At 37.3% G+C, this 26,567-nt stretch overlaps 1 protein-coding gene across 6 annotated transcripts in view; it reads right to left on the bottom strand.

The window, feature by feature from the left end:
* The window catches only part of PICALM (phosphatidylinositol binding clathrin assembly protein), a 65,447-nt gene that overhangs the window by 9,706 nt on the left and 29,174 nt on the right, over positions 1–26,567 (bottom strand). For 2 of the 6 annotated variants that reach the window (XM_048080945.2, XM_048080947.2), the window contains exons 3-19: positions 25,338–25,413; positions 23,929–24,031; positions 21,670–21,763; positions 21,037–21,148; positions 19,621–19,727; positions 18,489–18,530; positions 17,682–17,767; positions 16,312–16,435; positions 15,822–15,958; positions 13,589–13,689; positions 8,543–8,692; positions 6,581–6,661; positions 4,008–4,115; positions 2,960–3,091; positions 2,839–2,869; positions 1,940–2,039; positions 445–468 (exon numbers count right to left, since the gene is read on the bottom strand). In XM_048080945.2, coding sequence (XP_047936902.1) covers positions 445–468; positions 1,940–2,039; positions 2,839–2,869; positions 2,960–3,091; positions 4,008–4,115; positions 6,581–6,661; positions 8,543–8,692; positions 13,589–13,689; positions 15,822–15,958; positions 16,312–16,435; positions 17,682–17,767; positions 18,489–18,530; positions 19,621–19,727; positions 21,037–21,148; positions 21,670–21,763; positions 23,929–24,031; positions 25,338–25,413 — 1,608 coding nt within the window. The remainder of the gene's footprint in view (positions 1–444; positions 469–1,939; positions 2,040–2,838; positions 2,870–2,959; positions 3,092–4,007; positions 4,116–6,580; positions 6,662–8,542; positions 8,693–13,588; positions 13,690–15,821; positions 15,959–16,311; positions 16,436–17,681; positions 17,768–18,488; positions 18,531–19,620; positions 19,728–21,036; positions 21,149–21,669; positions 21,764–23,928; positions 24,032–25,337; positions 25,414–26,567) is intronic. The other 4 variants (XM_048080946.2, XM_048080948.2, XM_013187359.3 and 1 more) reach the window with 3 other exon arrangements.

Here is a 26,567-nt window from a genome sequence, read left to right on the forward strand (position 1 = left end):
TTTTATAGGAGCATTAATGGCATATTGGTCTCTCCCCACCAAAAATAATTCAAGATCTATCATAAATGTGGATAAAGTGCCAAGTATAACAGAAGCCCGTGAGATTTCATGCAGTTATTCAAACACAAACACCTTATCTTCATTCAAAAGTCACCAAGTGCATTAAAGGCAGCACAGACACACACCCCAGCTCTCTGGCAGCAAATGGTACAGTTTAAAGCAAGGAAAAAAATCTCGGTACTTCCCATGCCATCATTCGAGTCAAGAGCCTGCAGAACACCTATGAAGTTTGTGTATGCTAGGAAAAGCTGAATTTTTTGGCACACCAAAGGTTTTAAAATGAGGAATGTGTAAATAGCAAGAAGGTTATGAGATTCTGCAACAGCAGTGGTTAATATCAGCATGCCAGTTGATTGCAAAAAGGCTGTGGGTTGTTTCACTTACGTATTGTGGAAAATGCATGCCATTCTGTATTTCCCAGGGAGAACAATTACATAATGCAATAACACTGGATTAGAAGCAAATACTTACACAACGGAATATACACAGATAGCATTTTAGTTCACAAATACATTAAATGTCTACCCCAACACATTCTTGTAATTCAAGTCATTTAATGAGACAACGTACATCTGTGATACTGTCACCAGTAGGTCTGTAACTATTTTGCATAGTCCATTTATTTGATATATGCCTTTTTTCTGAAGGCAAGAAAGCCTTATTTTCAAAAGCATATTTATTTAGCAAGCAGCAGCAACTCCACAATAAATAGACCAGCACAGGAAGACAAACATTCTTCTAGATTATTTCTGTTTCCTTTTATATTTTTTTTTAATGTTAACAGTTTCACAGGAAAAGTGTCTCAAAAGTATCTCTAAGGAATAAAAGCTGCTAAGTTTAATGACTTATCACAAGAAGATGTGCACACAAGACACAAGTTATTCAACAGATCCAAGCACACACGTAAACTCACACCACCAGTCGTTAAAGCAGGTGAGTAGTCCCAGTTTCTTCAATACCTACACACCCTCCAGTAAGGCCCACAAATATTTCTGTCTATGTGATTAAGCTGGTAATGGGCACCCACTAGGGAAGATCTGGTGGATCCACAGAGAGACTCTTTCCTAATCCATGATGTTTTATTATTATACTGTGGCTTCAACCTCCCCCAGTCAGTTACAGCTGCAATAAATCCTCAGGGACTTTTTGCTACCTGTTCCGTCAGTTCTCCAGGTCATTGGTGAAAGGGTGAGTAGGATTCATATGCAAAAGTGTTCATTAGCATTGTGAAAACTACCCACATAAACTTTTTTTTGGACACATTAGTCAAGAAACCTTGCCCTACACGCTACCCAACCCCCTTGCCAATACTACATGCTACGATAGACACTAAAAAATAGACATCACCCAAACTGAGATGCATTAAAAACGATTGCACACATCAGGGCAGGAAAGCAGTAGTTACACACATTAAGAAAGCTATAGCCTGCATTGCTGCACAGACACCTGTGCAAGTACCCCACGATTAATCTCCCTGCCCATTCTCACTCCCAGAGCAGGCTACGTGTTGTAACATTAGACGTGCTTGACATAGGGATGCACCCATGAACACACTTTTCGCACTTCTACTTATCCGGACTGTGAAGTGCCCTCCCACATCACCTCAATTCACAGCTTTATGTCAGTTTAGTGAAACACAAAGCCAGCTATCTTGCCATGAGAGAGACTGGTCAAATACTGATTTATGACGAACTTGCATGTCACACTGCAACTACTGTACTAGAACTGCACAGGTGACGAAAACAAAATACAAACACACATCTCAAACTGACTTCTTCGATTTTCTACTACAGCTATAGGTCACTTACAAATTTCAGTTACTTGTCAGTCCACATATCTAATTACACAGAACTCTATTTTAAAATGAGTATTTGCTTACCAACGTTGGAGCGTTCCACGCAGTTGTAGGTGCAATCTTGGGTTGCCAGTTGGAACCACCTGTTAGTTTCTTTTCACCTGGCTGAGTCCAGTTTACATCACTTCAAATAAATGTGTAAATTGTTAGAAAACAATGGATTTGCTTACTAAATTCCCTCAGGCAAATACCATTTCCTCTTTGAAACATGACTTTCTTTCAGCAAAGGAGTTGAAGAAATGTCTCATGACAACTTGTTTTTGGTAGGAAAAGCGAGGTAAGATGTCTAGTATGAGCCACCTCAGCCTTATCTAAGCTCAGTCAAGTTCCCCAGTATAGGTAAGTTAGTCCAGCTGACTTTCCTTGGGTCAAAATAGTTTAGTTAAGAACAACCACATACTGTATTTCTCAAACGATTTCACAATCAGCATAGAATGCCCCAATAAGCCTGAAATTTGCTTATCGCATTCTCAACTTTGCTGCTAGAACACATATTAGCTATTCTAGAATAGGCCCTGCTTTGAAATTCTCTTCTCTAAAGGTCAATGTGAAGTTTGACGTTGTGGTTTCACAGTCATTAATACAGCTCTGCACACATTTGAATCACACAGAAGTATCTATAAGGTCTGCTACAACTACTACAACGTTTTGATCAATTCATTTCCCAAATATGCAGACAATCCCAAAGGAATCATAGAAAGGATGACACCTTGCCAAGTATTATCACTGTCACTACTCAGCCTACAATCACCTTCAACCAGCTTTTAACAACTCATTGTATCTCACGTGAGAAATGAAGCACTGTCCCAAGCGTGCTCTGAAAGCTAACATGCTATTCTTATGGAAACATTTGAACCTGTACTTTCATAAAATCTCGCTACCAAGAAAATCAAAACGCTTAATTTTTGATTAGGCGTACTCACTTTTTAGCAGTTCCATTTCCAATGCCCAAATCTGTCACAAAGTAGGAAAAGACACTATTGAAATTCCATTCACTTAAAAGAATTAAGTGTGTGTTATATATGCAAGTCATTCAATACTTACTGCCTACAAGGTTGGCTAAAGATGAATCCAGATCATCTGACACTAACTTGTTAGGTGGTACTTTGGCAACTGGAAGACTCTGGTTTTGGGAGGCCACTGTTGGTTTTAGGAGACCACCTAATTCATCAAAGCCTTTGAATGATAAACAAAAAAAGCAATTTGAGTCACTGACCTCCCATGAACGTTCAGTTAAGTAGACAGCAAGTTCAACACAAAGGCTAAAATACAAAATTTAACCTAGTGATGCTACAAAGTACAAGAAGTATAAGACTACTATGCCTATGGATAAAGGAGGTATTTACTACAGAAAGGAGATTTTACTCTACTGGTTTAACTTAAATGTCATCTATTTTACATGAAATGGATTCACAAAGACTATACAACAATGAAAATGTAAATCAAAATTAAGATTATCTAAAAGATTCCAATCTTATCAAAATATGTAGATTTGTTTTTAAGCAGATCACTTTTCTGGCCAAAACCAATCCAATACCAAAAGAATCCAATGTCAAAAGACCAGAAAGTATTTACTTCCCAGATGCTCAAAAGAACGTATGATTACAATCCAAATTAACTGTTTTGATTATTTTCAGGAAGTGATCATATAAGATAAATCATCTCCACATCCAAATATAATACATCAGCAAATAAGTGTTAAAAAAATGTGTTGCACGTAAAGTTAAGAAGTAACATTAACTCTACTTCTTATGACCATGGTCTCCAAGTGCAAACTTCAGTTGACAACACACAAATGAAAAAGGCTGTTCACAGTGTGAAGTTTTAATGCACAAAAGCTTTAAGTGTAGGAAATAAATGTAAACATGTCATCAGAATGCATACAGAAATAACATGTAAGGAAAAAATTTTTTGATTGTCCAAGAAAGAGCTGGGTGAAGAATGCTGTTATTGACCTTTTAAAACCTGCTTTCTTTTTTTCAACTGGAACATTGTCACAGCAATATGAGTAAAAACAGATTAAGAGATTTATACTTCAAGAATAAATAAAATGTTAAAGGACATATGTCATCTATTTTAGTACACGTCTTACCACCAGAATCTAGGACAACATTAGAAGATTTGTTTCCAAACACAGACTCAAAGTCAACATTAAGGCCAGCTGATGGCTGTGGTTGAGCAACAGGGGACGGAGTGAACCCTGTGGGGAAAAAGAAGGAAGTTTAATGTTTTGTAAAGTATGCTTCCCATAAATTTATCTTCTTATGCAAGATAAGCCAAACAAACGTGTAGATTATTTAAGTACTGAAGAAAGATTAGGAATACCTCAAATACCCAGATTATACCCTGACATCAAGAAGTGTATTGGGAAAGCGCTAGAAGCACTTTATTTAAAGTTATTCCTCAAAAAAGATAAAAAAAAAGCTTCTCTCAAAATATAAGGCAGACAGGCCACGGCAGACCCTCGCCCCATTGCTAAATCTCAGCACTATTTATAACATCCTTCTTCTTTCACAAACTACTTACAATAAATGTATTAAGAAATAATCATTGTGCTTTTGCAGGCAATGCAGCTGGCTGAACACAGAATCCGTTTCAAGATTAGCTGCCCGCAGATTGCTCCCTCCATCTTTTGTGTTAGTTGAGCTGCTCTCAGATACAACCAAAGCAAGACCTGTACTGTCCCAAGATGCCTGACTCATAATCCCTCAGTTAGAGGCTCCTAATACTAACATTTTTGTAACATTTGCTTAGTTATATTTGAGAACACGTTAATTACTTCATTTGTCTCCTCTTGTGCATCTGTAAAGCAGCTACAGTCTGCTTGTAAAGTGTTCTCCAAATACATATTTTTTTCTACCCTTAGAAAGTTTATTGCAGCACAAAGTATTGAGATTTTGGGGCAATATTAAATAAAGTTGATTGCTCAATAAAATTAAAGTGAATGCCGAGCTGTTCCTAAAATCACATTTCTGATGTTATATATAGCACACATGCAAGTCTATGTATACATGTGTGCCTTGACATCTTGACATTCAGGCAGTTACAGAAGTAGTTACTCCTTTTGTATGAGAAGCACCAAGGAATGCAATGCCATCTTGAAAATCAACTTTTCTGTTAGAGAACAGAAAATTTGATGATATAGAGAAATAAAAGGAAAGGGTGACAAATAGTTTGGTAATAAAACATCTCCATGAACTGATGTGTCATTTAGTTTGCTGTGACAGCTCATTTCAATCTTACTGTTCTCCTGAAATGAGCTTTCACCTACCAATTAATAACTATGTGATGCTATCCTTGTACACAAGCTTCACAGAATAGACTGATTTGGATCACCTTTTCTTCTTATTTGTCTTAAAGGAACATACAAGTCGAAAGCATCCGCCACTAAGAATTTATACAACTTATATTAAAAACAAATCAAAGGAAAATTTTGACCAGCATACAGCAACACAAGGGAAGCAGTAATGTGGGAGAAGATAGAGGGTAAATAAACAACAAACCAAAATGAGTATCTTTGTGACAAGTATACCGTCAAGTTGTAACAAGCCATTTCAGAGACTCTGAACTGCAGATAGGAATTCCTTTGATGGGATGTCCTGCAACTCTTAAAATCGTGCCTGTACCAATAAAAAACGTGACTTAAAATAGCTCTGACTTTTCTTTAAGAAAGTGGGCTTAACTGGTACAAGCTAAACCTCCTGCTCTCACATTTTAGGATGTTTCAAGCTACATTAAGCTAAGTGAGAAGACAAAACGTTACGTGGGACTCCTTTGAGTCAGGCTCTGAAAACATCTAATCCTACTGCTGGTAGGAACCATCAGTCCAGGGCACGTTGTCTAACCTACGTGTTTAGAAAGGTGCAAAGGCCGGACAGAGCTCCTTTAAGAGGGTAAAACAAGACTTGACAGGAACTAATTACTCTATTTCTTGGACATGGAACAAAGGAAACAGTGACACAGAGTATTTAACCTTTCATTAAATGACTCTAGCCGGTTTCTATTTAAAGACAGTAAAACAAAACGTAACTTTATGTGCTTAAGAATTAACTCTTCCACGAAACATTCACTGGAGGTATTCCTAAACCTGGCATAGCAGCAATGTTAACACTCTTTCCACCTGGTTTAGACGGATTATCTGTCACAGTCCACAGCCTAGTTAACAACTGTCAGCAACGTATTCCTGAAATAGCATCAGTACCAAGTCACTACGCCGACATTACATAGCTGCACAAGTGATTAGACGGTAATTTAATGCAGCAGATACCTTTGGCATGTTTTGTTGCAAACCTTTGTTTTAATGCACGGCTTAAGAGCAGTATATCAACCAAAGTGGCAGAAGCAGCAACATCCCAGTCCCTTTGTCTTCAAAACCGTGAGGCTAAGTAAGATGAGAAGATACTTCTAATGTGGAAGCCTTTCATGTGGCATGAGGCAACATGGGAACTACAGGAAATCCTGAAATGGGGAGATACTCATTTCTCACACTAAATACAAGTCACATACCACTTGTGACAACACATCTAGCATAAGCACTACTACATGAATCAAAGTTGGAGGCAAAGTAATAACACACTTCTGTAGCCAATGATATACCTACTAGCTCTAGGCACACAACACATTGAAATTTCCGTGCTCGTGGTAAGGCTGTATCCCATTACCTACCTCCAAATAGACCAGCTACAGAAGAAGGCTCATTGCGGAAATGAGAAGCATTAGGGTAAGCTTGAGGACCACAGAAAGAGTCTGATAAGGCATGGCACACAAAAGAGAGAAAGCCAGGAAAGGAGAAGAAGAAGGAGAGTTACAGAAAGAGAACCAAGATATACTCTATTTGCTATTCAGAAGTTTAATTTCAGGTTAGCCTATAAACCCACATATAGTCTAATAACACAGAAATAACACAAATGAAATTAATACACACAAGACATACAAGAAACAAGTTTTCATTATCTATAATACTAAAGGGAAAAAAACTGTTTCAACACCACAGCTATGTTAGGATAAACACATTTTTCTTTTCTTTTCAAGCAAATGCCATGTTTTACACCCTTGGAAAAAAAAAAAAAACAAGTGTAAAAGCTTCAAGGCATTTTTTTTTTAATATACCTGACGTATAATGATACAGCCCAACAGTGGATTCATATTTGGTTGCCACAAAGGGATTTAGTTCAGTAAATGGATTGTAATGATCTAAAGAATCAGAAAGAATTATTTTAAATCAACGTTCACATTAATGTAGCACCTTGCCTGTGCTACCACTACAGCTGCATCTACGTTTCACAGCTCAGTCTGCCAGGAAGTCACACTTTGGATCGAGATACGACTTTACAGAATGAGATGCTGGAAGGGAAAGCAGTGTCACAAGGCCATCCATCTCCAGTGACTTCAGGGCTGAGTGCGATGAATGTGACGCCAAACTTATCCCCAAAGCTCACCCAGCTGCTCGCTGACAGCCCTGCACTGACACAGCTTTCTGTATGGCTGCAGAACAAATGCACAGGATGTGGTGGAATAACAACCCTACTGAAAAAGGCGTATTTCAAACAGTCATTCTCCATCCGCCTGCAGCCATACACATTGTCTTGGAAGCATGGCAAAGAGTGATTAGAAACAGACCAGGTTATTATGCAGGAGTTACAGCTTCAAGTATATGTAAGCTCCTGCCTTAGCCAGCTAATCTGCCCTGGGAATTCTGGACAGGAGTTTCACAGCACAAGTTCTGCTCTAAAGACCTGCTCCTCCTTCTGTCCCCACTAAGAAAAGACGAGCCAGGAAACTAGGCAAAATACAGGTGGTATCTCTGAAGCGATCCTTTTTTTCATCCTTGTTAACAAATGTCAGAGCTAACAAATCTCTCTTATAAGACAGCCTGGATTCTTCTGAGATCTATCCTAGTGGGGTTCAACCTGCAAAAAGAAAGCCCTGTTGGTTCCATAAGACTGTCTTTAAACCAAGCTTTACTTAGGAACAGAACTAGCATGTAATTAACTGATTTTTTTCTTAAAAAGCTAAAATATTGAAACAATCAAATTACTAGGTACCTGCACCAACAGAAACGGCAGAGGGATTTCTAGTATGACAGCACATTGAATCACCTCTGAACTAAGTTATTCACAGTTTTTAAAAGGTGAGTTCTTAGTCAATTGCCTGGTAGGTAGAGTTTGAGCACAGTATGTACCAAAATGCCCGTGGCTTTATCAGTTTTGTTAATGCCAGCACAACTGGGGAAAAAACAAAGGAGCTCACTTTTTTTTTGCAGGGGATATTTATAAAGAATATTTCAACGTGAGGAACAGAAAAGTAGCATTTCCTTTCAGTTCTCAGGCACATAGAGTATTTTACCTTAAAATTCCCAAGCATAAAAAACTGTGTTGAAACGTACTGAAATGCAACTGCTTTAACTGTAACTAAGTTTCTTTATATCAAAAAGAAAAACACTTAAGCAGTTAAGCAAGGATACTAACGCTATTTTCATGGCACAGCTATAAAATCAAGTTCTAACATAGCACAAAAGCCCCAAATGACCAGCTTTCAGTTCCTCTAAGGCCCCACAAATATACTTTAGAAACCAAAATACTATTAAAATTTTAGGAAACAGGTAATTAGTTTAAAACGGTACTTTACCAACAAACATTTCATGTGTGGGTGTCCTACTGGTGAAAGTAGAAACATCAGAAGACACAGACAGATGAGCAGCATCGTTAGTTTTTGTAAGGAAAGGATTTAGGTTTGGAATGGCATCATCAACATTATCAACAGTAGCAGAAAAAGGATCTGTCCAATTCCAGAGAGCAAGAGAAAGAAGAAAAGGGAGATGGATTTAGTTATATGTTGCTTCCTAGGGATAGGAGAGTAAGAATTCAGAGTAGTCCAGGAAGTATAGTTTTCTCCTGGACATCTCTAAATTTGGGGTGACCTAGCTAATTACCTAATTTTCAAGTTGTCCAGAACTATCCACTCCCTGCTCAACAGAAAGACTACAGGTATTAGCCACTCCTGTAATTTTAAAATGAATTAATACCGTCTTGGTCTTATGAAGTGTGCTTCTTCCATAGTTTTACATAGAGAGTTAGTACGTTACTTCTCTTGGTTGTGTTTACAACCAGCTTCTGCCTGCCTCGGTCATGTCCTCTGATACCTGCAACAAATTCTCCAGAGCAGTGACTGCTTCCTACCACAACAGAGCCCAGATGGGAAGAAAGGAGTCAATTCTACAGATGGCTTTAACAAAATAAAGAACATCCCCCAAACCCCAACACTGGAGCTGTTAACCTGCACTTTTCCATCTCCTGATCTTTAAACTTTGTTTATGGATATCTTGTTACTGGGCATGGTGTAATGCTCGAGAGCTTTACCTGCACTGAGGTAGGCACGCAGGGCAGAAGCCTGTTACTTACTGCCAACAGCCATCAGCTTTGAGCAAACAAAAACCTGTTCTGCTTCAAGGGACAACAGCCAGGAACAGTGTCAAGGAAAGAGTTCCTCACTAAAAACCAGACAGTAGTGGGAATAAGGGAAATACGGATCTGTGAGAGTGACTTCCTAGACACAGAAGAGTTTTGAGGTTTCTTGAGGACGGATACAGTATTCCAGGATCCAGCATATAAAAAGAAAAGGAAACACAGCTGGAGTGAAATAACTTACTGACAAAAAGAAGTGAGGCTTAGCTGTCTGGCTTCAACGTACATGAACCCTTGGTGGAAAACTCAAGAACTCCCTGGTGAGATCAGCAAGAACTGCATCTAGCCCTGCATATGACTGTTTTATCACACTGCCCAGAACTGCAGCTTACTCTTCTAGACAAAATCACATACAGAAATGTTGGAGTAATAGTCGCAAGAGATTTCTCAAGTGATTCACTGTTTTGGCACATTGTTCTTTTAAACCTGGTTAGGTTACAGCTTACCCACAACTCTTGCAAATACTACAGTGTTGTAGGCAGCAGTTTCAAACTAAGTTATTTTCTCTGCCCAAATCTGACCTTCATGATTCTTAACTATAAATCCTAAACAGCTTGGTATCATGTAGCTTTCAGTCATATGTAAGTGCTAAAGAAAATGTTTTAGAACCATTATTCTTTGCAGGCTTAATACATACTTTCATTTTCTGCAAGTTTGACGTCTTACTCAGTAAGACTTGACTTCTCTCCCAGACTGCCTGGCTATGTCGCAGGAACCTTAAAAGGCCTTTTTGTAAATCATTGTTATCAAAATCACAGTGCCCAACAGCGAATAAAGAATAAACACCATAAACTAATATTGTATTTGTTATATACACCAACAATACAAAGCCTTCCACTGGCTTACGCATGTTTTAGACAACCATATTACCACCTAATGTACTTGTGGACATGCCAGTCAGCCAGCCACCTGAAACTGCGTCCTTGCTTTCAGGTTCTTATAACCGCTGTCTGTTACGAATGCTATTTCAGAATGTGCAGAACAAACAGATCTGACAATAAAACAGATCAGATTATTCTGTAATCAACGCCTGCTTGCTTGTTCTGTTGCTGCTTCACATTCTTCTGATCCTATTGGTTCTCCTTGCAACTGGAAAAATTCCCATCAGATAGAGCAAACTGATTATTTCCACACTGATACGTTTGTTGTGCTTCTTAAATTTAGGTACAAATTGATAACTGGCAAGTATACCAAAACAAATACTGCTAGAACGGTCTTTGAACAATCCCAATAAACAGCTCTGATAAAAACTTCCTTTACTCTTCTTAGCTTTTTTTTTTTTAATATTAGTTTACAATATTAGTTTGTATCTACTATCTACTGAAATTAAACATGTACAAAATAGGAAAACTGTTAAATACCACCTTCTGTTCCCAAATGCCAAGACTGAATATAAACTCGTGTTTTGGCTAGTAAGACCACACAATGCAATTTTATATTATCAGGATTTTCTCAGAAATATAACCTGGTTTTAGACTCTTTGCTGATCTGTCTCATTCTAGCTCTAGCCAGTGTGTTCAAGTCTCAAAACCTGCCAATGCTCGTCACAAAGGTAATTGAAAATTAATTAGGTTGGGGTAATTCACATCCCAGCATATTCAAATAATAAAAAAAAAAAAGCTGTCTCTCCTGACAGCAACACCTAAACATTTCTAGAGCCTAATTTCATCCTTGAATACACATGGCATCTGCTTGTGGCAAGGGAGCTGCTCTGCACCTTCAGGCTATCTGAAGGCATTAGTGATTCAGGTGCATTTAAAAAAAAGTAATCTAAATTCAGCCAACTTCTGTCTTTAAGTTATCCAGCTAGAAGCATCTTACCCGAGATAAGAATGACAAAGGTTTTCCAGTGGTATCTCTTCCAATTTGAAAAAAATAAACTGAAAACATGCGATTACAGAAGCTATTCTTTGGGAGTTTTTAACCTCGTTATTAGCTTTAACATCTTTTTTCAGGATGACAATGAAAGGCAGCAACCCAAATGTAACGCCTCTGTAACAGTTTATGCTTTTATTACATACCTAAGAGTTGCTGCATGAAAGTCACAACCTGTAACTGACTCTACCCCATCTGCACCTGGTTCCATACTCTTCTCAAAGTCACCACATACACCAAATACAAACATCATCATGTCAGAAAGTTACCTAAGGGAGGGATGCTGTGCAGTGGTTAGAGCACAGGACTGGAAATAGTTCAGGTTCCATTCTTGGCTCTGCCACTGACTGGCCATATGACTTCAGGCAAGCCAGTTAATTGCTCAGATTTCCCCATCTGTAAAACGTGGAAAGCACTTCTTATCTACCTCGCCTATGTGAAGTGAGTGTTCATGTCTGTAAAGCCACATAGATTCATTTTCTTTTAATGAAAGCTAACAAAAAAAAAACTCTGGTGATCTCAGAGTTTTGACCTAAAACTTCAGCAGACAATCTGTAATTTAATCCTGAAAGTATTTAGAAACTTGTCATTAGCAAGCAGATTATCAATGACTATTACTGAAGACCTTACCAGGAGTAACACATAACGTTAAACAAACAGACTTCCAGGCTCAATTTCAGGTTGTTAATACCAAAAATAATAAAATTAATAAAAAACCCTAGATTGTGAATGACATTCATGAGGAAGGTAACTTCCCTGTCCTTTCCCACCCCTGAGATAATTAGGACAAGCTGAAACAGAAGGTACTCCCAAAAGCAAACAAGATGAGCCAAAACATTTTTCTCCATTTCTAAACTTTAAGCCTAATAAGCACTGAAATTTGTCTGCATAACTTGATATGCTCCCCACTGCATCCTTCTCAAAAGATGCTCTGCTCAGCCAAACTGAAGGACAAGTAAGCCATGATTTTTTTTTGAAGCTAGCGCATATATTACTATTGCTTCCATCACCCCAAATCGTGTGTTATTTCCCTACAGACCAACACATAAAGATACAAGACATGAAGCACACAACAAAAGTAAACAGGAAAGTGGAATACATACACTCCTTATTACGAAAATAAGTTAGTTAACTGGAAGGATGCTTTGGAAAAGCTATAGCTCAAAAAGAAATTGTGATGTAAAGTTTCAGAATAGTATTCTCCAATGCCTATGAAGTTTTTTGATGTAGCACCTCCCACTTCTTTTTCCACACCACAAAAGAAATTTGTTATAAATCAGATGCTTGTTAAAATGCTTATCTGGAAATAGCCACAGAATAAAATAGTAAACTCTGGAACTAAGTGTCATTTATGTAGAAAGGTAAAAAGAAACATCTTGTAAGAGATTTTTAATCCCCCACCAGTATAACCAACAACACAAGCAACCAGCATGTGTTACCTACACAAGAAGTATTCTGTAACATTGCAAAGCAGCAAAGAGAAGAATGGCAACAGCTTTGACCAAAAGGTTTAAGATTAACTCATCTTGAAGCAACACTCATGACTTTCTACAATACTCCTGCCTTGCCTCCCTGGTTTAAGGGCATACCGGGATCAGTAAGATCATTTAAGATCTCATTCAGTCCATCACAGCAACAGGGCAGAATGACAATTTGCATGTTCTGAAATAAATTGAAGAGATTCCCTTTCACAATTTAGCTCTTCAGTTAAAACAAAAAAAAAAAAAGGTTTGGTTGGATGTCTTTCTTTGCTTTAGCCACAGCTTATTTGCTTTTGTAGTTAAATACAAGTTTTCTGCTGCATTTCAAAGAGGTGCTTTGTTTTGTTTTCAAAAACTAGCTTTGGATTGTCTTGCCTTTTAGACACATTTGTCTCACAATTGCCTCATCTAAATTCTTCTCTATTATCACTTGCAAAATTGATTTACCTTCACACCATTTAAAATGTATTTGAAAACTTGCATATTCGAGTTCAGAACATGACACGGTTCAGTATCTGACAGACATCTTCACAGAAACCACTTCTCACAGCTAAGCTTCTGTAGCTCGCTATGTGACCCTTGAAGACAGCAGTTATAAGGCTGACTCAGCTGGAACTAAAGGAACATTTTTATTAACAACACTTATGTCAAGACTGTGATCACCACATGCTTCTCCATTACTTTAATCTGTACCTGGATCTGACTTTTCCCCTGCTCCTTTAATCCATTTCTAGCTTGTCTTTGCAAGTTCTCTTCACAAGTTTTTCCTGAAGAAACAGCCCACAGACCAGGGAAACATTTCACAGGAATCTTGCCACAGCAATTAGAACCTTAATCTGAGTCAGAATTCTTACCTCCCCAGGTACTTCCTACTTGTGGAGCAGCAGATATTGGATGTACAGATGGATGAAACGTTGGCTGCAAATCAAGCAGATCATTTGGCAGTTTTGAAGTGCTACAACGACAAATTAATACAACTGTTTGAACTGCACCACAGTTTTCAATACAGGGCAAACACTAACAATTGCCAACAGTAAAGAAAGCTTTGTTACAAATTGGCTGTTACAAAATGGATGCAACTAAGCCATAATCATAAAGTCTGCTGATTTTCACATTTTCAGTTTTGTAGAGAAGTGTTAACATAGTAAGCAAAGTTCTGTTATACCAAGTGACTTTTGCCAAAGCCCAGACAAAAATAACCAGCCTTCCCATCTTCCTCGTGGTCTAACACCATGGCTAAAACTCTTAAGTTCAGTAATCTTCACCAAATAACCTCATGAAAGCTCCACAGTGTAAGATCAGGCTGATGGAACTTACTTTAACGGGTTACGCCATCGAAAAGTTACATCTAAAAATTCCACAGTCTATCAGATCTATCCACTCAGATCTAAACCAAACTGAGATCCAAGAATATCCTACAGAAATGAAGAGTGAAGTCTTAAATACAACTCTTGCAGTGACTTCAAGAGTAACAGGCACAATAAAACTCATCCTCTAGCAAAGAGTTAATTTCAAAATTAAATTCCTCCTAAAAAAAGAAACGGAGCACTGGTGTTCACCTGGAACTTTTCAGCATGTGAAGTGAACCAACATCTGCACACTTGGCTACAGACAGAAGCTCAGTAACTGCGGCATTCAAGGTTTTCTTGAAATGAGACTGGCAGAGTTTGAAGGCTAGAAGGGACATCCTAGACCTTTATCTCTTCTTGCTGACCCAATTCCTTGTGTCATTCAGTTCTTACCATTTAACTTCAACAGTGACCAAAATCACGTTTTGCCACCACTGCCTCTATCAAAAAATAGGGTGGTCTGGCACAGCCCTGTTTAGTGAGCAGGAGAGTCAAGGTCGTTTTCAAGTAAAGCTTGTCCAGGTCAACAATTCCATGGGAAACATTCTGTCTAATAGCAAGCAACTGAACTTACAATCCAACAAACCCACTTCATGGCAGCTTCTGTTGTAAAATCTATTCTTTGCTCATCACAGTCATACTGCTGAATTTAGAAATATGAAGCATGTCTAGCCAGATATTTCTGTATTTCAGACATTGTAAGAAGGAAGATCAGGCATTCAAAGTTTCTAGTTCAAAGCATACTGCCATTTCAAATATTTTGGCCTCTAAAACGCAATTTAAAAAAAAAATCAAGGAAACCTTTCAGTTACAAACACTGACAGATTCTCAAGCTCCTTACACATGACTCAGCTGTTTGCTACTTATGTGGTGTCAAGTAACTTCCTACAATAGTTTTCTAGTGGGACAGAAGGCTGTAGAAGTGCTGACTCCTTTTAAAGAGCCGCAAAGAGCAAAAGGGGGCAAGTAGATTCTTGCATGAGTTCTAATGAAACTAAGCAATTCTTCTTCAGGTTTAGGTTCAAATCCAAAGCAAAAATATGCCTTGAGAGAGTTATTTCCTTCTTCCGTACTCATAGAAGCACTGTACTCTCTGATACTATTTGATTTGACAAGTATTTTACAGAATAAATCTCACACACTTACTCATACCAATAGCTCCTGCTAGTCAAAGAGCAGGATTAGCAGGCAGTGAGTACTCCTGCACTATCTTTGCAAGTCCTTGCAGACAGATGTTCCAGATACAACTCAAGACAGAAAAACCTGCCTCTCTTCTTTCAAACCCTGTTTCAGGCTGTCCTTTTTCTGAAAATCTACCCAGAACATTTGTTACAATTCAACTTCTGAAGATCTAGAAATGCAACATGAAATCCTGTGTTATCTTTAAGACCTCCCATACTGAACTTTTATTTGACTTTTCCTAAAATAACTTGAAAGGTTTTCTGGGGCAGGACACATGCAATTTACAATTTCAACTGTCTTGCTTGCCTGACAACAGATACAAGAGCTGTCAGCAGCTGGTTCTTATCAGAAATTATTCTGCAAACAGAGGATGAAAAACATTTCTACGTTGTTATTTTTAGTGACAGGTCATTTTCCCATCAACTTTACACTAAACATTTCAGTCACTAACGAGCTCTACACCCAAACAACCTTCTCCAACGTACACTCCTCCGAAGTTTAGAGGAAACCCTGGCTGCACCCCATCTCACAGCGAAGCAACATCATTGAAGCATACCTGTTTGAAGAGCTAGGGGTAGAAAAAATATCAATGGCTGGTGTAGTCATTATGCTTCCTGCTGCAGTCGACACGGGAGAAGCTGCAGTTGTTAAAGAGGTATGAGGTTTCTTTGCAAGTTCTTTTAGACGTTGCTCCTGTTGGGAAAGTGAGCTGGCATAAGAAATCCAGAAACAACATTTGTGTATATGAATTTGGAGGCAAGTAAAACAAAACCTAAAGATTGCTTTTTTAATTATTCCACACAGTAGCGTGTCAGTTACTTAAGACAGTTACAGGAGTCAGTGGTGCCCCAAATCCTTCAGAAACTGCTTTAACAAACCCTTCCCAAGTTGTACAGCATACGTATGTAAGAGTCTTCTTCCAGTGCTTTGCCACCAGCACCCATTCAGTATGATCAACACTGGCTTTTCGTTCTGCTCCCTCAAGAATCTTAAGCTATCAAATAAGAGCACAGAAGTGTTTTCAGTTAGAAGTTCTGTATGCCTACCTTTAAAGCTTTCAAGCGAGCCTGTTCCTCCTCTAATGCAGCTTGTTTTTCCCTTTCATCAACTTTTGTCAGAGACAGGCCGGTGCTTGCAAGGGAAGAAACTGCATTGGAAAGGGTGGTAGCCCTAAAGTAATTGGACCGGAGAAAAGCTGGCTGTTAATAGGTGACACGTGATAGAAACATCTGAAGAACACTTTGCCTGTATCCACCCTCCTGCTCAGTTCCTTTTGAACTCTTTAAAACACCGGTTATATCACTGTACAAGTACCGTAAGTTTCAATAAGATACAATGTATGAACTTGCAAAATAAAAATGCCTAGCAATCAATCTATTCTCACATGTCGGATCGTGGGTTTACCTTCCTTAAATGTTTCCCCTCCTAACTCTGTCAAGGAAATCTTTATTTGAAGCTTTTGCTCTTTCCCTATTGACTTAGGACAGCAATATGTGTAGATACACAAAAATCTCTGATAAACTAGGTTCTGATTCAAACTGTTGTTAATTTAACAGATTTAGTTAATAAACTATCAATGGAACTAGTAAAACCCAGAGAAAAGTCTGCAATTTATGCTTAAGAGTGTGCAAAAAGATTCAAGTTAAATACTAGACTTCTAAAACAGACTAAAGTAACACTACAAAAACTAATAAAACAGTGCTAAAGTCCTAAAATTGTCACCACCATAAACAAGAACATGCAAAATGTTAGTGCCTTATTCTTTGAACATGAAAAAATAAATGCTATTTAATTTTGCAAGTCTTTTCCCCCACCCTCCAGTATTAAGGGTTTTTTTATTTAATCATTATCAAGTTAGTCGCCTAGAGGATTTCTCTGGATTGTACTTTGTCTTTTAGCAAGCATTCAAAAAACAATGAATGCTTTAATCCCCAATTACTTTGAGCATCTATTTTTAATTTAAGGACTTCTAGAAGCATTTTCTTGCTTCTGACAAAAAAAAGAAAGAGACTCTCTCATCTGGAATCCTAAGGACATTCATAAATAAATGCTCCATAACTTATGGAAGTGTAATTATTAACAAAACAAGGATTTCTGACAGTTAATTTAAAAAAAAAAAAAAAACCACAGTTTCTCTTCCAAGGCTCAAGATTAGATGTTAGAAGTCTACTACACTGTGGGATTCTACAGCAAGTTTTTGCAGTTCCTTAGGTTCTATTTCTGTTGACAAGGAAGAAACTGTCTGAAGTACTCGGCAAGACATAATGATAACCTGCTATACCATGATAACTAACACAATACAACCTTCACTTCACAGAACCTATGCAAACTTTAGTTCATAATGGAGTCCCAAAATAATGGACTTAACATTTGATTTATTATATTTTTTTTTTTTAAAGGACAAGGGCATAAGCACCTGCTTGCAGCTGTGGAGTCTTTGATTTTCTTTCCTTCTAGAGAAGCTAAATGCTGCTCCAAAGCATCAAGAAGGCTACTTGGTGCCTGGAAAGAGACACAACAGGTAACAGATAGGAAAAATCTAAAGACAAAGCAAGTCAGTAGTTAAAAGACTTTCAGAGAGTACAACTCTAAGGCAACTCGTAACAACTCAAAATACTTATATCACATCTTGGCGCCCAGTTGATATTTAATTACTTTAAACATCAGGTGATTTAGTCTCCTCACTACATTATTCTGTGTCATAATGACTCACCCGTAAGGTACTGAAATATGTCAAGAGATGTAAAAATTAACAGCTAGGAAACAGTAAACAGACAATCAGAAGCAGTCTGTATTTCTGGAGACTTTAAGAGGGAAATTGTACCTAAAGTCACTTCTATGTGCATGCTCTGCAAACCTTCACAAATTATTTCAATGGGCACGTTGCCAAAAAGAAGCTTGCTAAAAATCATAGCCTCGTAACATCATGTAAGAACTTCATTACGTGAACTCAGAGACAAATTGTGTTATCAAGCATGATGAAAATTACATTGTCTCAAAACTCAATTAGAGTGTGAAATAAACAGCCTATAACATTTTAAAATAGGATCACTGCATATGAAAGCCAGGCTCTGACAGGGGTTTGGATTTAATCACAAACTTTGAAATAACTCGGTGGCAACATATGCAAGAAAGCGTAAGTGAACGCTATAATGCCAAATTCTTCTGATTATGCAACCCCAAAACAGACATGTACTGACAAATGCATAATAGCTTTATCTACCTGTGAAAGATCTGGTATGTCTCCTCTGTCAATTCCAACTTGCTGTAATAAAACAAACGAGCTTTAGAATCTGTTTGTGTTTGTTACAGGCAGAGATGCTCAAAAAGCAAACAATGTTAAGATGGAATCACGTAAAAAGCATAAATCTGTCCAGATACGTTGTAAATATTGACAATCTGAACTCTATAATGGTTGGTTATAGGAAATTCTTTTGTTAAATGCACACACATTACAGAGATTTTAAACAGATGTGACCTTACAAACAAAACAGAATGAGAATCAAGTGTTTCAGAATTGTAAGGCTGGAGAACTTTGCCTATCCCACAACTTATGGAGCAAGTTCAGACCTACAGAGATGTAAGTGCTAAAATAAAGCACCTTCAAACCTTTTTAAAGGAGCTTTATTTAACTATTGCTGTTTTCTGAAATGCACAAACTAAATGTTCTGCAGCAGCACGTACACTGTTACAGTAGAAAGACTAGTAGCCTATCAATTGAAAGGACAAACAACAAAAACAAGCTTTACTGTTGAGATTTTTGCAAAAAAAGTTATGAATAACAAAGAAAAGTAAAGCAAGAGCAGCAGCACATCTCAACTGAGAAATTTCTTAATACTAGGACATTCAACAATCCTTCAAAATGCAACAGAATAAATACATTAAATACATATTTTTCTTCTATGAGCATGCTTATAGGAGTTAGTCATAAGATCTTTAAAAAAAATCACAGGTTCACCTACTTATCTCAATTTCTTATTTGTTGAGCTGTTATTTCATCTAAAACTTAAAATGACAGAATTTTGGGTTTCAAACTAGAATACATAGAAAGTAGCAGATCACCTTGGTTACAGCAACGCTCTTTTCAAGGACTGCTAACCATGTTACACAACCAAGGAAGTTTTAAAATACTGGTTTATCTTTCGCTTAAGGAGGATGTATAAATATAAAAGCATTTTGTAGTCAGGTTTTTCAACACAGTCCTCAAATGAACTGATCACAAGGAAGGAGACTGACAGGATGACACTTTGATGGAAATGAAACTAGACAGGCTGAAAGGAAGCAGTATCTGCTTTACAAGAAAATAAGCACTTTACAGACTGTTTCAACTAGAGGACTCAGTCACTGTGGTTTACCTCTGCAACTTTGAGGAACTCCGAAATCCGTGTCATTCTAGTGAGAAACTTCTTATATATATCAAGACCTTCTTTGCACTGGTTCTTTTTCATATCAAAGTATTTTTCTATAAACAGTAAGAATATTTGCATTAACTAAAATCGAGCATCCTGCAATGTTCCTGTGTGTATTTCAAAAGCAAAAGCAAATAAAACAGGGCAAACAGAAAATGCCTGCAGATTTGGTTTGCCATGTTAACTGTAGAAGTCACCATGCCTACCTCACATCAAATGACAAAAGCACCACTAAACACAAGCCAATGATCATCTGCACGCAGTTAAATCTTACCTTGGAGGTACTAGATCTCTCAAACATAAGCACCCTGAAGAGGACTGTCAGGCCTAAGAATAGGTCACCCAAAGAAATGTAAATTCATCCTCCTCGTTAAAAAAAAAGTTTATGATCTGACAGTCACAAGTCTACACTATTCCAGTATTCAGCTATCAGGCAAGATTGCGGTATTTTCTGCAAGACTGATGCCTGTTTTTATAGCGTGGCCTACAACGAGATGCAACAGATGGCAAAACACTGGTGCTGAAAGTGGGAGGTTCTACCCCACCTTCTTGAAATAGTCCTTTCAGGCCTGTTTCTATACTGGGCTTCATTCAAAACATCAATCAAAGCAACTTTATCCAAGTTCTTATCACTAAGGGAAAACAACTTGACAGGGACTCTAAATATATCTGTCCTTCATTGACTAATTCTGGATTTTACTTTCCATTTTGCCAGCACTGGCTATAGCTGCAATCACATAGCTTGATCCAATCACAGAATACAACTGAAAACAGGCATATCATCAGGCTACTTTCAACTTAGTTATTTCTAGACTTTGTCTGCCTTGTATGTGCAGTGTGTACAAGTGAAAAGACCTGAAGTGGGAAATTATAATTTCCCTTAAAACACAAGATATGCTCTAGAAACAGAAGCCAGCCAATTACTTAAAACAACCAACATTAAGGCTTCAGAAGCCACTCAATCAATCACTGATACTGTGGCTGCAAACTGGTAACTGACAGTAACCTGCTCCATTTAACAACAAACAAAAATGCGATTGTTTCTTCTTCCTCAAAAAAAAGAATCAGTATTATGGTTCATATTTGCCAAGCAGTTCAATGAGAAACAAAACACTACAAGAAAAAAAAATAATATCTTAAATTGGCTTTGCTTTCAAAAATGTGCTGATCCCTATATACAATGCAGTGAAAAATGCAACCAGACAGAAAATCCTTGGAAATAAATCTGGCTTGGGAAAAATAGCATTGCTGTAAAACCAGTAATATTACCATTTCTATTTCTCAAAAAAAGAGCAGATGTTTGCAACTGTTTACTGAGCTCCCTCCCCAAAATGTAGCATTGCAGAAAGCAGTTATATTTACCCAAGAGGTTAATAATCCCTTCGTTATATGCAGCAAACAGTCTAATGGCATCTTTGAAGAGAAGCATGAAGGCAGCGTTAATTACACCATTTGTAAGTTCATTGCTATTGACCTAGGAAGATCAGAAAAACGTTAATTTAACTGAATTGATCCCTTATTGGGAAACTTAGAGTTGAACTTCAGTAGTCTGTCCCAATGCATGCTTTGCGATCATCTCATTGGCTGTTACTGGAAGTTAAGCAGTAAATCAACACAGGATCCCTCAGCAGAGAATAAATTCAATCATTTTGATAAACATTTGTGTTAACTAATGTTAACATTAATTAACAGAACTGAAGAGAGTGCAGAAGTAATCAACTTTTACATGAATAACATTATTATACAATGTGCACAATTAGCACTGATTTAGTATGGAGCATTCTCTCCAGTGAGCATCACATTTCTTTTTTTCTGGTTTCTTGGGGTATATCAATGAACAAAATGCATTTTGCTTTTCAAACTCTGGATAAGATGAACAAAAAGGAAGAACACGAAACCAGGTTCAAGACCTTTAATCTTAACCTATTTTACAAGCTTGTAGAGGTTGTAGAATTGTCAATAGCGTGTTTGATGTGTACACACAGCTAAACTTACATTGAAGTCAAGAAGTGCATCCATTTGATTTTGTATAATTGGTACAGTTTTTAGGAGTTTTTCTGTGCTCATTGTTCTCATCACTCCGTCAGCCCTGTTTGCACAAAACAAAAGAAAATCCTTCGAGTGAATTTTGAAGGCAACCGTTAGCGAGAAACGGAATGTAGAAAATGAAACAGGTCAGTGAAAACATTTAAATTCGTATGGCCATACAAAGCAGGCATTTTGATGTTTAAAAATGCTGTCTGGCCAATACAGCTGTAATAACTGCAGTGCACAAAAGCAGCAAATTTTATTTGGCCAAAACATGACTCCAAAATGAATATTTATTCTGAGGGAATGAAACTGATATTGCTTAGAAATATAGTAGTTATGACACATCAGGTAACCAAAAAAACACTCCCAAGTTGTTTTTTTTTCCTGAAGCATATTTTTACCTATGCTTTTCCCAATAACTCGATTGTTTCATGTCACTCTAGATTATTTTCTTTCCGACTGAAAGCAATAAGAATGAAAAAACAAGCTCAGTAGTATGCTTTTCAATCTCTTCCAGAAAGGCTATAGAGTTTACATGACAATTCCTTTTAATGGTGAACCACCAATGGTTGTTTAATTGCTCAGAACAGACTGAGTGTTATTTTGCCGTCTGAAAAAAATGTATGAAATTACTATTAAATATCCAAGAAAAGCAACAGCCAAGGAAGAGGTTAAATCACCTCAGTGAGGAGAAACAACTGCTGCCTGTAAGACAAATCAGCCAGCCTTACAGTCCATCTGCATGCGCACAGCAAACCAAAGGTTTCCTGGAAGTGCAAGTCTGTGCATCTGCACAGAAAGGCTGTGGCTGTTCTCCAACCTGGAAGGCAACAGGCAGCTGGCTGTGGTCAGCTTTCTACTTGAGCAGTTTATTCCCTCCTAACAGCCAACAGCGACTGCAATAAGCCCAGTGTGACAGGGCACGGGTGCAGTGCCCTGGGAAAAAATGAGGTGTGGAACCAACAGATCGCTGTCCCCAGAACAGGTATTTCTCCTACCTCGTGGAAGAACCTCCAAGCACATGCTGGGGGCTAAATAATTTACCTCTTAGGCCTAGAACATCTTGACTATGAAACAAGTGTGCACCTCTGGTGGGTCTGCAGCTACCTGACCCCCACGCACACCTGCTGTGAGGCCAAGAGTTTGGTGCTGCTGGGACTCCAATCATCTCTGAAGGCAGAAAGAGTAAAAGAAATCCAAGTGTTCCCTTTTTACTTTATTATTACAGTTTAAAACAAAATGGGCTCTACAGCATTAGCAATGAGACCTAAGGGATTTGGACAGTGTTCTCAGGCCACTTCCGCTGCTGCAAGACAGTAGCAGATGACATAATGCTATGGTTAACCCCTGCTTAATTTTTAATTAAGTTTTGTGGGTGAAATAAGATTTTAGCAACACTAAATTATCCTGTCTATGGATGATAAAGGATGTTCAAATGTAAAACTGTTTTTAAACTTTAAAAAACACTGCTTACAGAGGTAATGAACGAAAAAGGAAAGACTTTTAGCCATGATCGGTATACTCTCTCTGGCCTCTCATGAAGGACATCTCCTGATTAATAACACACAAATTATCCAATTACTGGTACTCTACATTGTTATTTTGCATGCAAAACAGGTACCAAGTCTCAAATAACCAATTTGTCTTGAAGGAGCTCACTTTCAAGGGAAATTTTTAATTCAGGTAGACAAAAAGCAACTGCCACAATGTCCTCTCAAAAGTATGAGCTGCACTACCTGAACAAAGGCAATCAACTTGCCCCAAAATTGCTGTGTGAAGAACAGAGACACACCAGGAAATCCAAAGTATTGTTTCACTAAATATGTGTCATTTAAATATTCCAAAGCTAGATGCACAAGTAAGCTGCAGTCCCATATACTGCACACAAGGTAAAGCAACTTTTTGATTTATCACAGAAAATTTATCCGTTTTTCTTAATATACTTTGATGCATGTTGTTTTTCATTTCTATATATTAAACTCAAAGTTTACAAGAAGTAAGATTACAATAACTGAAGTCAAATATTCTGGCAATATATATTACTAGGAAGTTGAGAGTGTGTCTTGTGGGGCATATCTAAGTGAGGAAAATAGCCATTACTGTGTAATTTCACAAATATTTTTACGTATACAGCACTAAGTTGTAACCAACATATTTCCACTTTAATTACAGACGTATGTAAGACAGAACCTCAAGATAAGCAAACCAAAAAGCAGTTCTTACCCTCTTTTTACTTTTGTGAAGTCAAAAGCCACCTGTCTATAGGAAACTGCCTTTTCATTCAGATACCTGCTATACCGCCTTATAAATGTTGACATGTCATACCCTGAAAAAAGAAGTTTCAGAAGCTTATTACTTACCCAGTCAATTAAAGAACAAAAACCTTACTCTAAATGTTCAAGATACTAACACAAGACAGCTTCATTACATTTTTGCCTGGTCTTCATTATATTTTTGCCTAGTTTTGCCACATTAGTCTGTGTTACCAAGAATTGTGTACGTCTTTGTATTCAGCTTGTAAATCCAACAGACAATACTGCAAACATGTACCAAACAAGAACCAAACTATGTAGAAGTTTACACTTCACTTCCTAAGGAAATTACTTTCAAAAGCAAAACGGTATTTTTATGCACATTTCCTAAAATTAGGAGTGAAATTACTACCAAAAAATTATATGATGCATTCATGAAGATGTTTGCATCAACTCCACAAAAGAAGTGGCATTGAAGCAAACAAAAGAAGGCACTGAAGGAAACATTAGAATGTGATAGAAATTTTACTAAAATTAAGATGGTGTTGACAGACTAACAGTTATCAAAATATTTCATAAGAATGCAGGCCAAAAAAAATCTGTTCATAATTTATATTGGGAGCATGGAAACTGAGACTCAATAAAATGAGGCAATTTGGTAGACCCTTGGCTATCCGTGAAAGGCAGCTGTCCCCAGGCAATCACCCAACATACCAGGGTTAGTACACTCATAGCAAAAATTACAACCAGCTATATAAAAAGCAATGCAGAAAGCAAAAAACACCTCATGGAAAAAAAAGAGGAAGACAGCCACATGTATGATCAGCACTGCATTGAACTGTACTGTAACGGTTTGGAAGAATATTCCAGTTAATAAATCTGAACCAAGTGAAAACTCATTTACCCACAGAATTGAAAGGCTATTTCATCCATATCAAAAATGACTGAAATAGTCTTTAAACAATTCTGAAATACATTAGGTCGGGTTTTTGTTTTATTGTTTTTATTTTAAGACAGCAGTTCTTGTCTCACTGACATACTGAATCCAATGCACTTATGATGCATTTCGAAATTTAACTTACTAATAAAAATATACCTTTCCAAATGGAGAAGTCTTCTCAGAAATTGCAAGAATACTAATTCAGATCTATGTAACTAAAGACATTTGAAACATTTATAGAAATTATTTCCAAAAGACACAACAAATTCCTCCAGCATATAACTTCTGCCATGCCACAACAGCACTCTAAATTAAGAAATGCACTCTGGGGTAAAATGCACAGAAAAATTACTTCTTCAGTGACAAGGGTCCATCAAAATTACTGAGTTGCATTTACTGTCTGCCAGCACACCACTAATTTTTAATGAAAGATATCTTACCTTGTAATCCGCTTTTGTCTAGGAAATTGCTCAAATTAAACAATGTGTTTCTGGACGCCAGATACTGGATAAAACGCTAGATAAAAGAAAAAATTTGAATCCTTTTACTATATTACCAGTGAGCTGGAACTGAGGTAACAGTAGTAGAAACACTTGTTATCCAGGTTATAAAATTTAACTTTTAGGCTTTAGAATTGATTTCAAATCTGGAAACTATTACAAAAACTCAGCTGAATTATCATATGAAGCTATTTATTTATTTCAGTAAAAATCTGTGAGCAAATTCAAGTCACAGATATTGCATGAAGGATTGACTGAAAGACTCTTTATTTTAAGCCAGAATACCATACAGGAAGCTTCTAAAAAATCCCCCCAAATCCTCATTCTGTATGCTCAAAGTTTTTTCACTAACTTCAATTTTAAAACAGTGAATTTAATTTTACCAGTCTGCCATGGAATCTTTACTCAGCACATAATTTTAATAGCACTTAGCTTAAGTATGTAAATAAGGTAACAGAGGTTAATTTGCTTATAAATTAAGCATTAAATAAACATAATAATCCATATAAAACATTGCAGTACCATGCTTAGTACATCTCAGGTTAGTTACATGTAATTCCAAACTGTTTCACAAAACGAACGATGTGATTTTCATCTTTTAAAGACATTTCAGACCACTGGCAGCACATCTTCAGTTAGCAGGAAAAATCATTTTATGAAACACTCTCTAGAGAGTGGCTACAAATATAACCCAGACAATTATTCACTTGTAATAAAATTTTCACTGAGGAAAAACATTTCTGATTAGTGTAACACGTACTAAATTATTTTCATTAGCATAAATAGATAATAGACTAGAGGAAGGTAATGCACTCAGTACTCAGCCATAAATGAATTAAGTGAAAGCTGAAGGACCAAACGCTTCTCAACTTTTACAGAGAGATTTACAGATTCTTTATCACCTTCCAGATATTTTCATCAGCATTCAATGATTTCCTTGTTTATTGTTCAAGTACTATTTCTAGCTGTGAGAAGCTGAATCTTGAGAAGCACTCATCCTCATAATTTCTGTAACACACTTGTCAAGCAAAATTTGTTTGGCAGTTTTATTCTTAAAATTTTAAGAATTTCAGACAGCGGTTCTGTGAATACCTTTAATCGTAAAGCATATCAGTATCAGTTTAAAACTTATACCAAAAAGTGCAAGCACAGCAAAAGCGTAGAGGCTAC

Source organism: Anser cygnoides, chromosome 1 (genome assembly GCF_040182565.1).
Source record: "Anser cygnoides isolate HZ-2024a breed goose chromosome 1, Taihu_goose_T2T_genome, whole genome shotgun sequence".
NCBI lineage: Eukaryota > Metazoa > Chordata > Aves > Anseriformes > Anatidae > Anser > Anser cygnoides.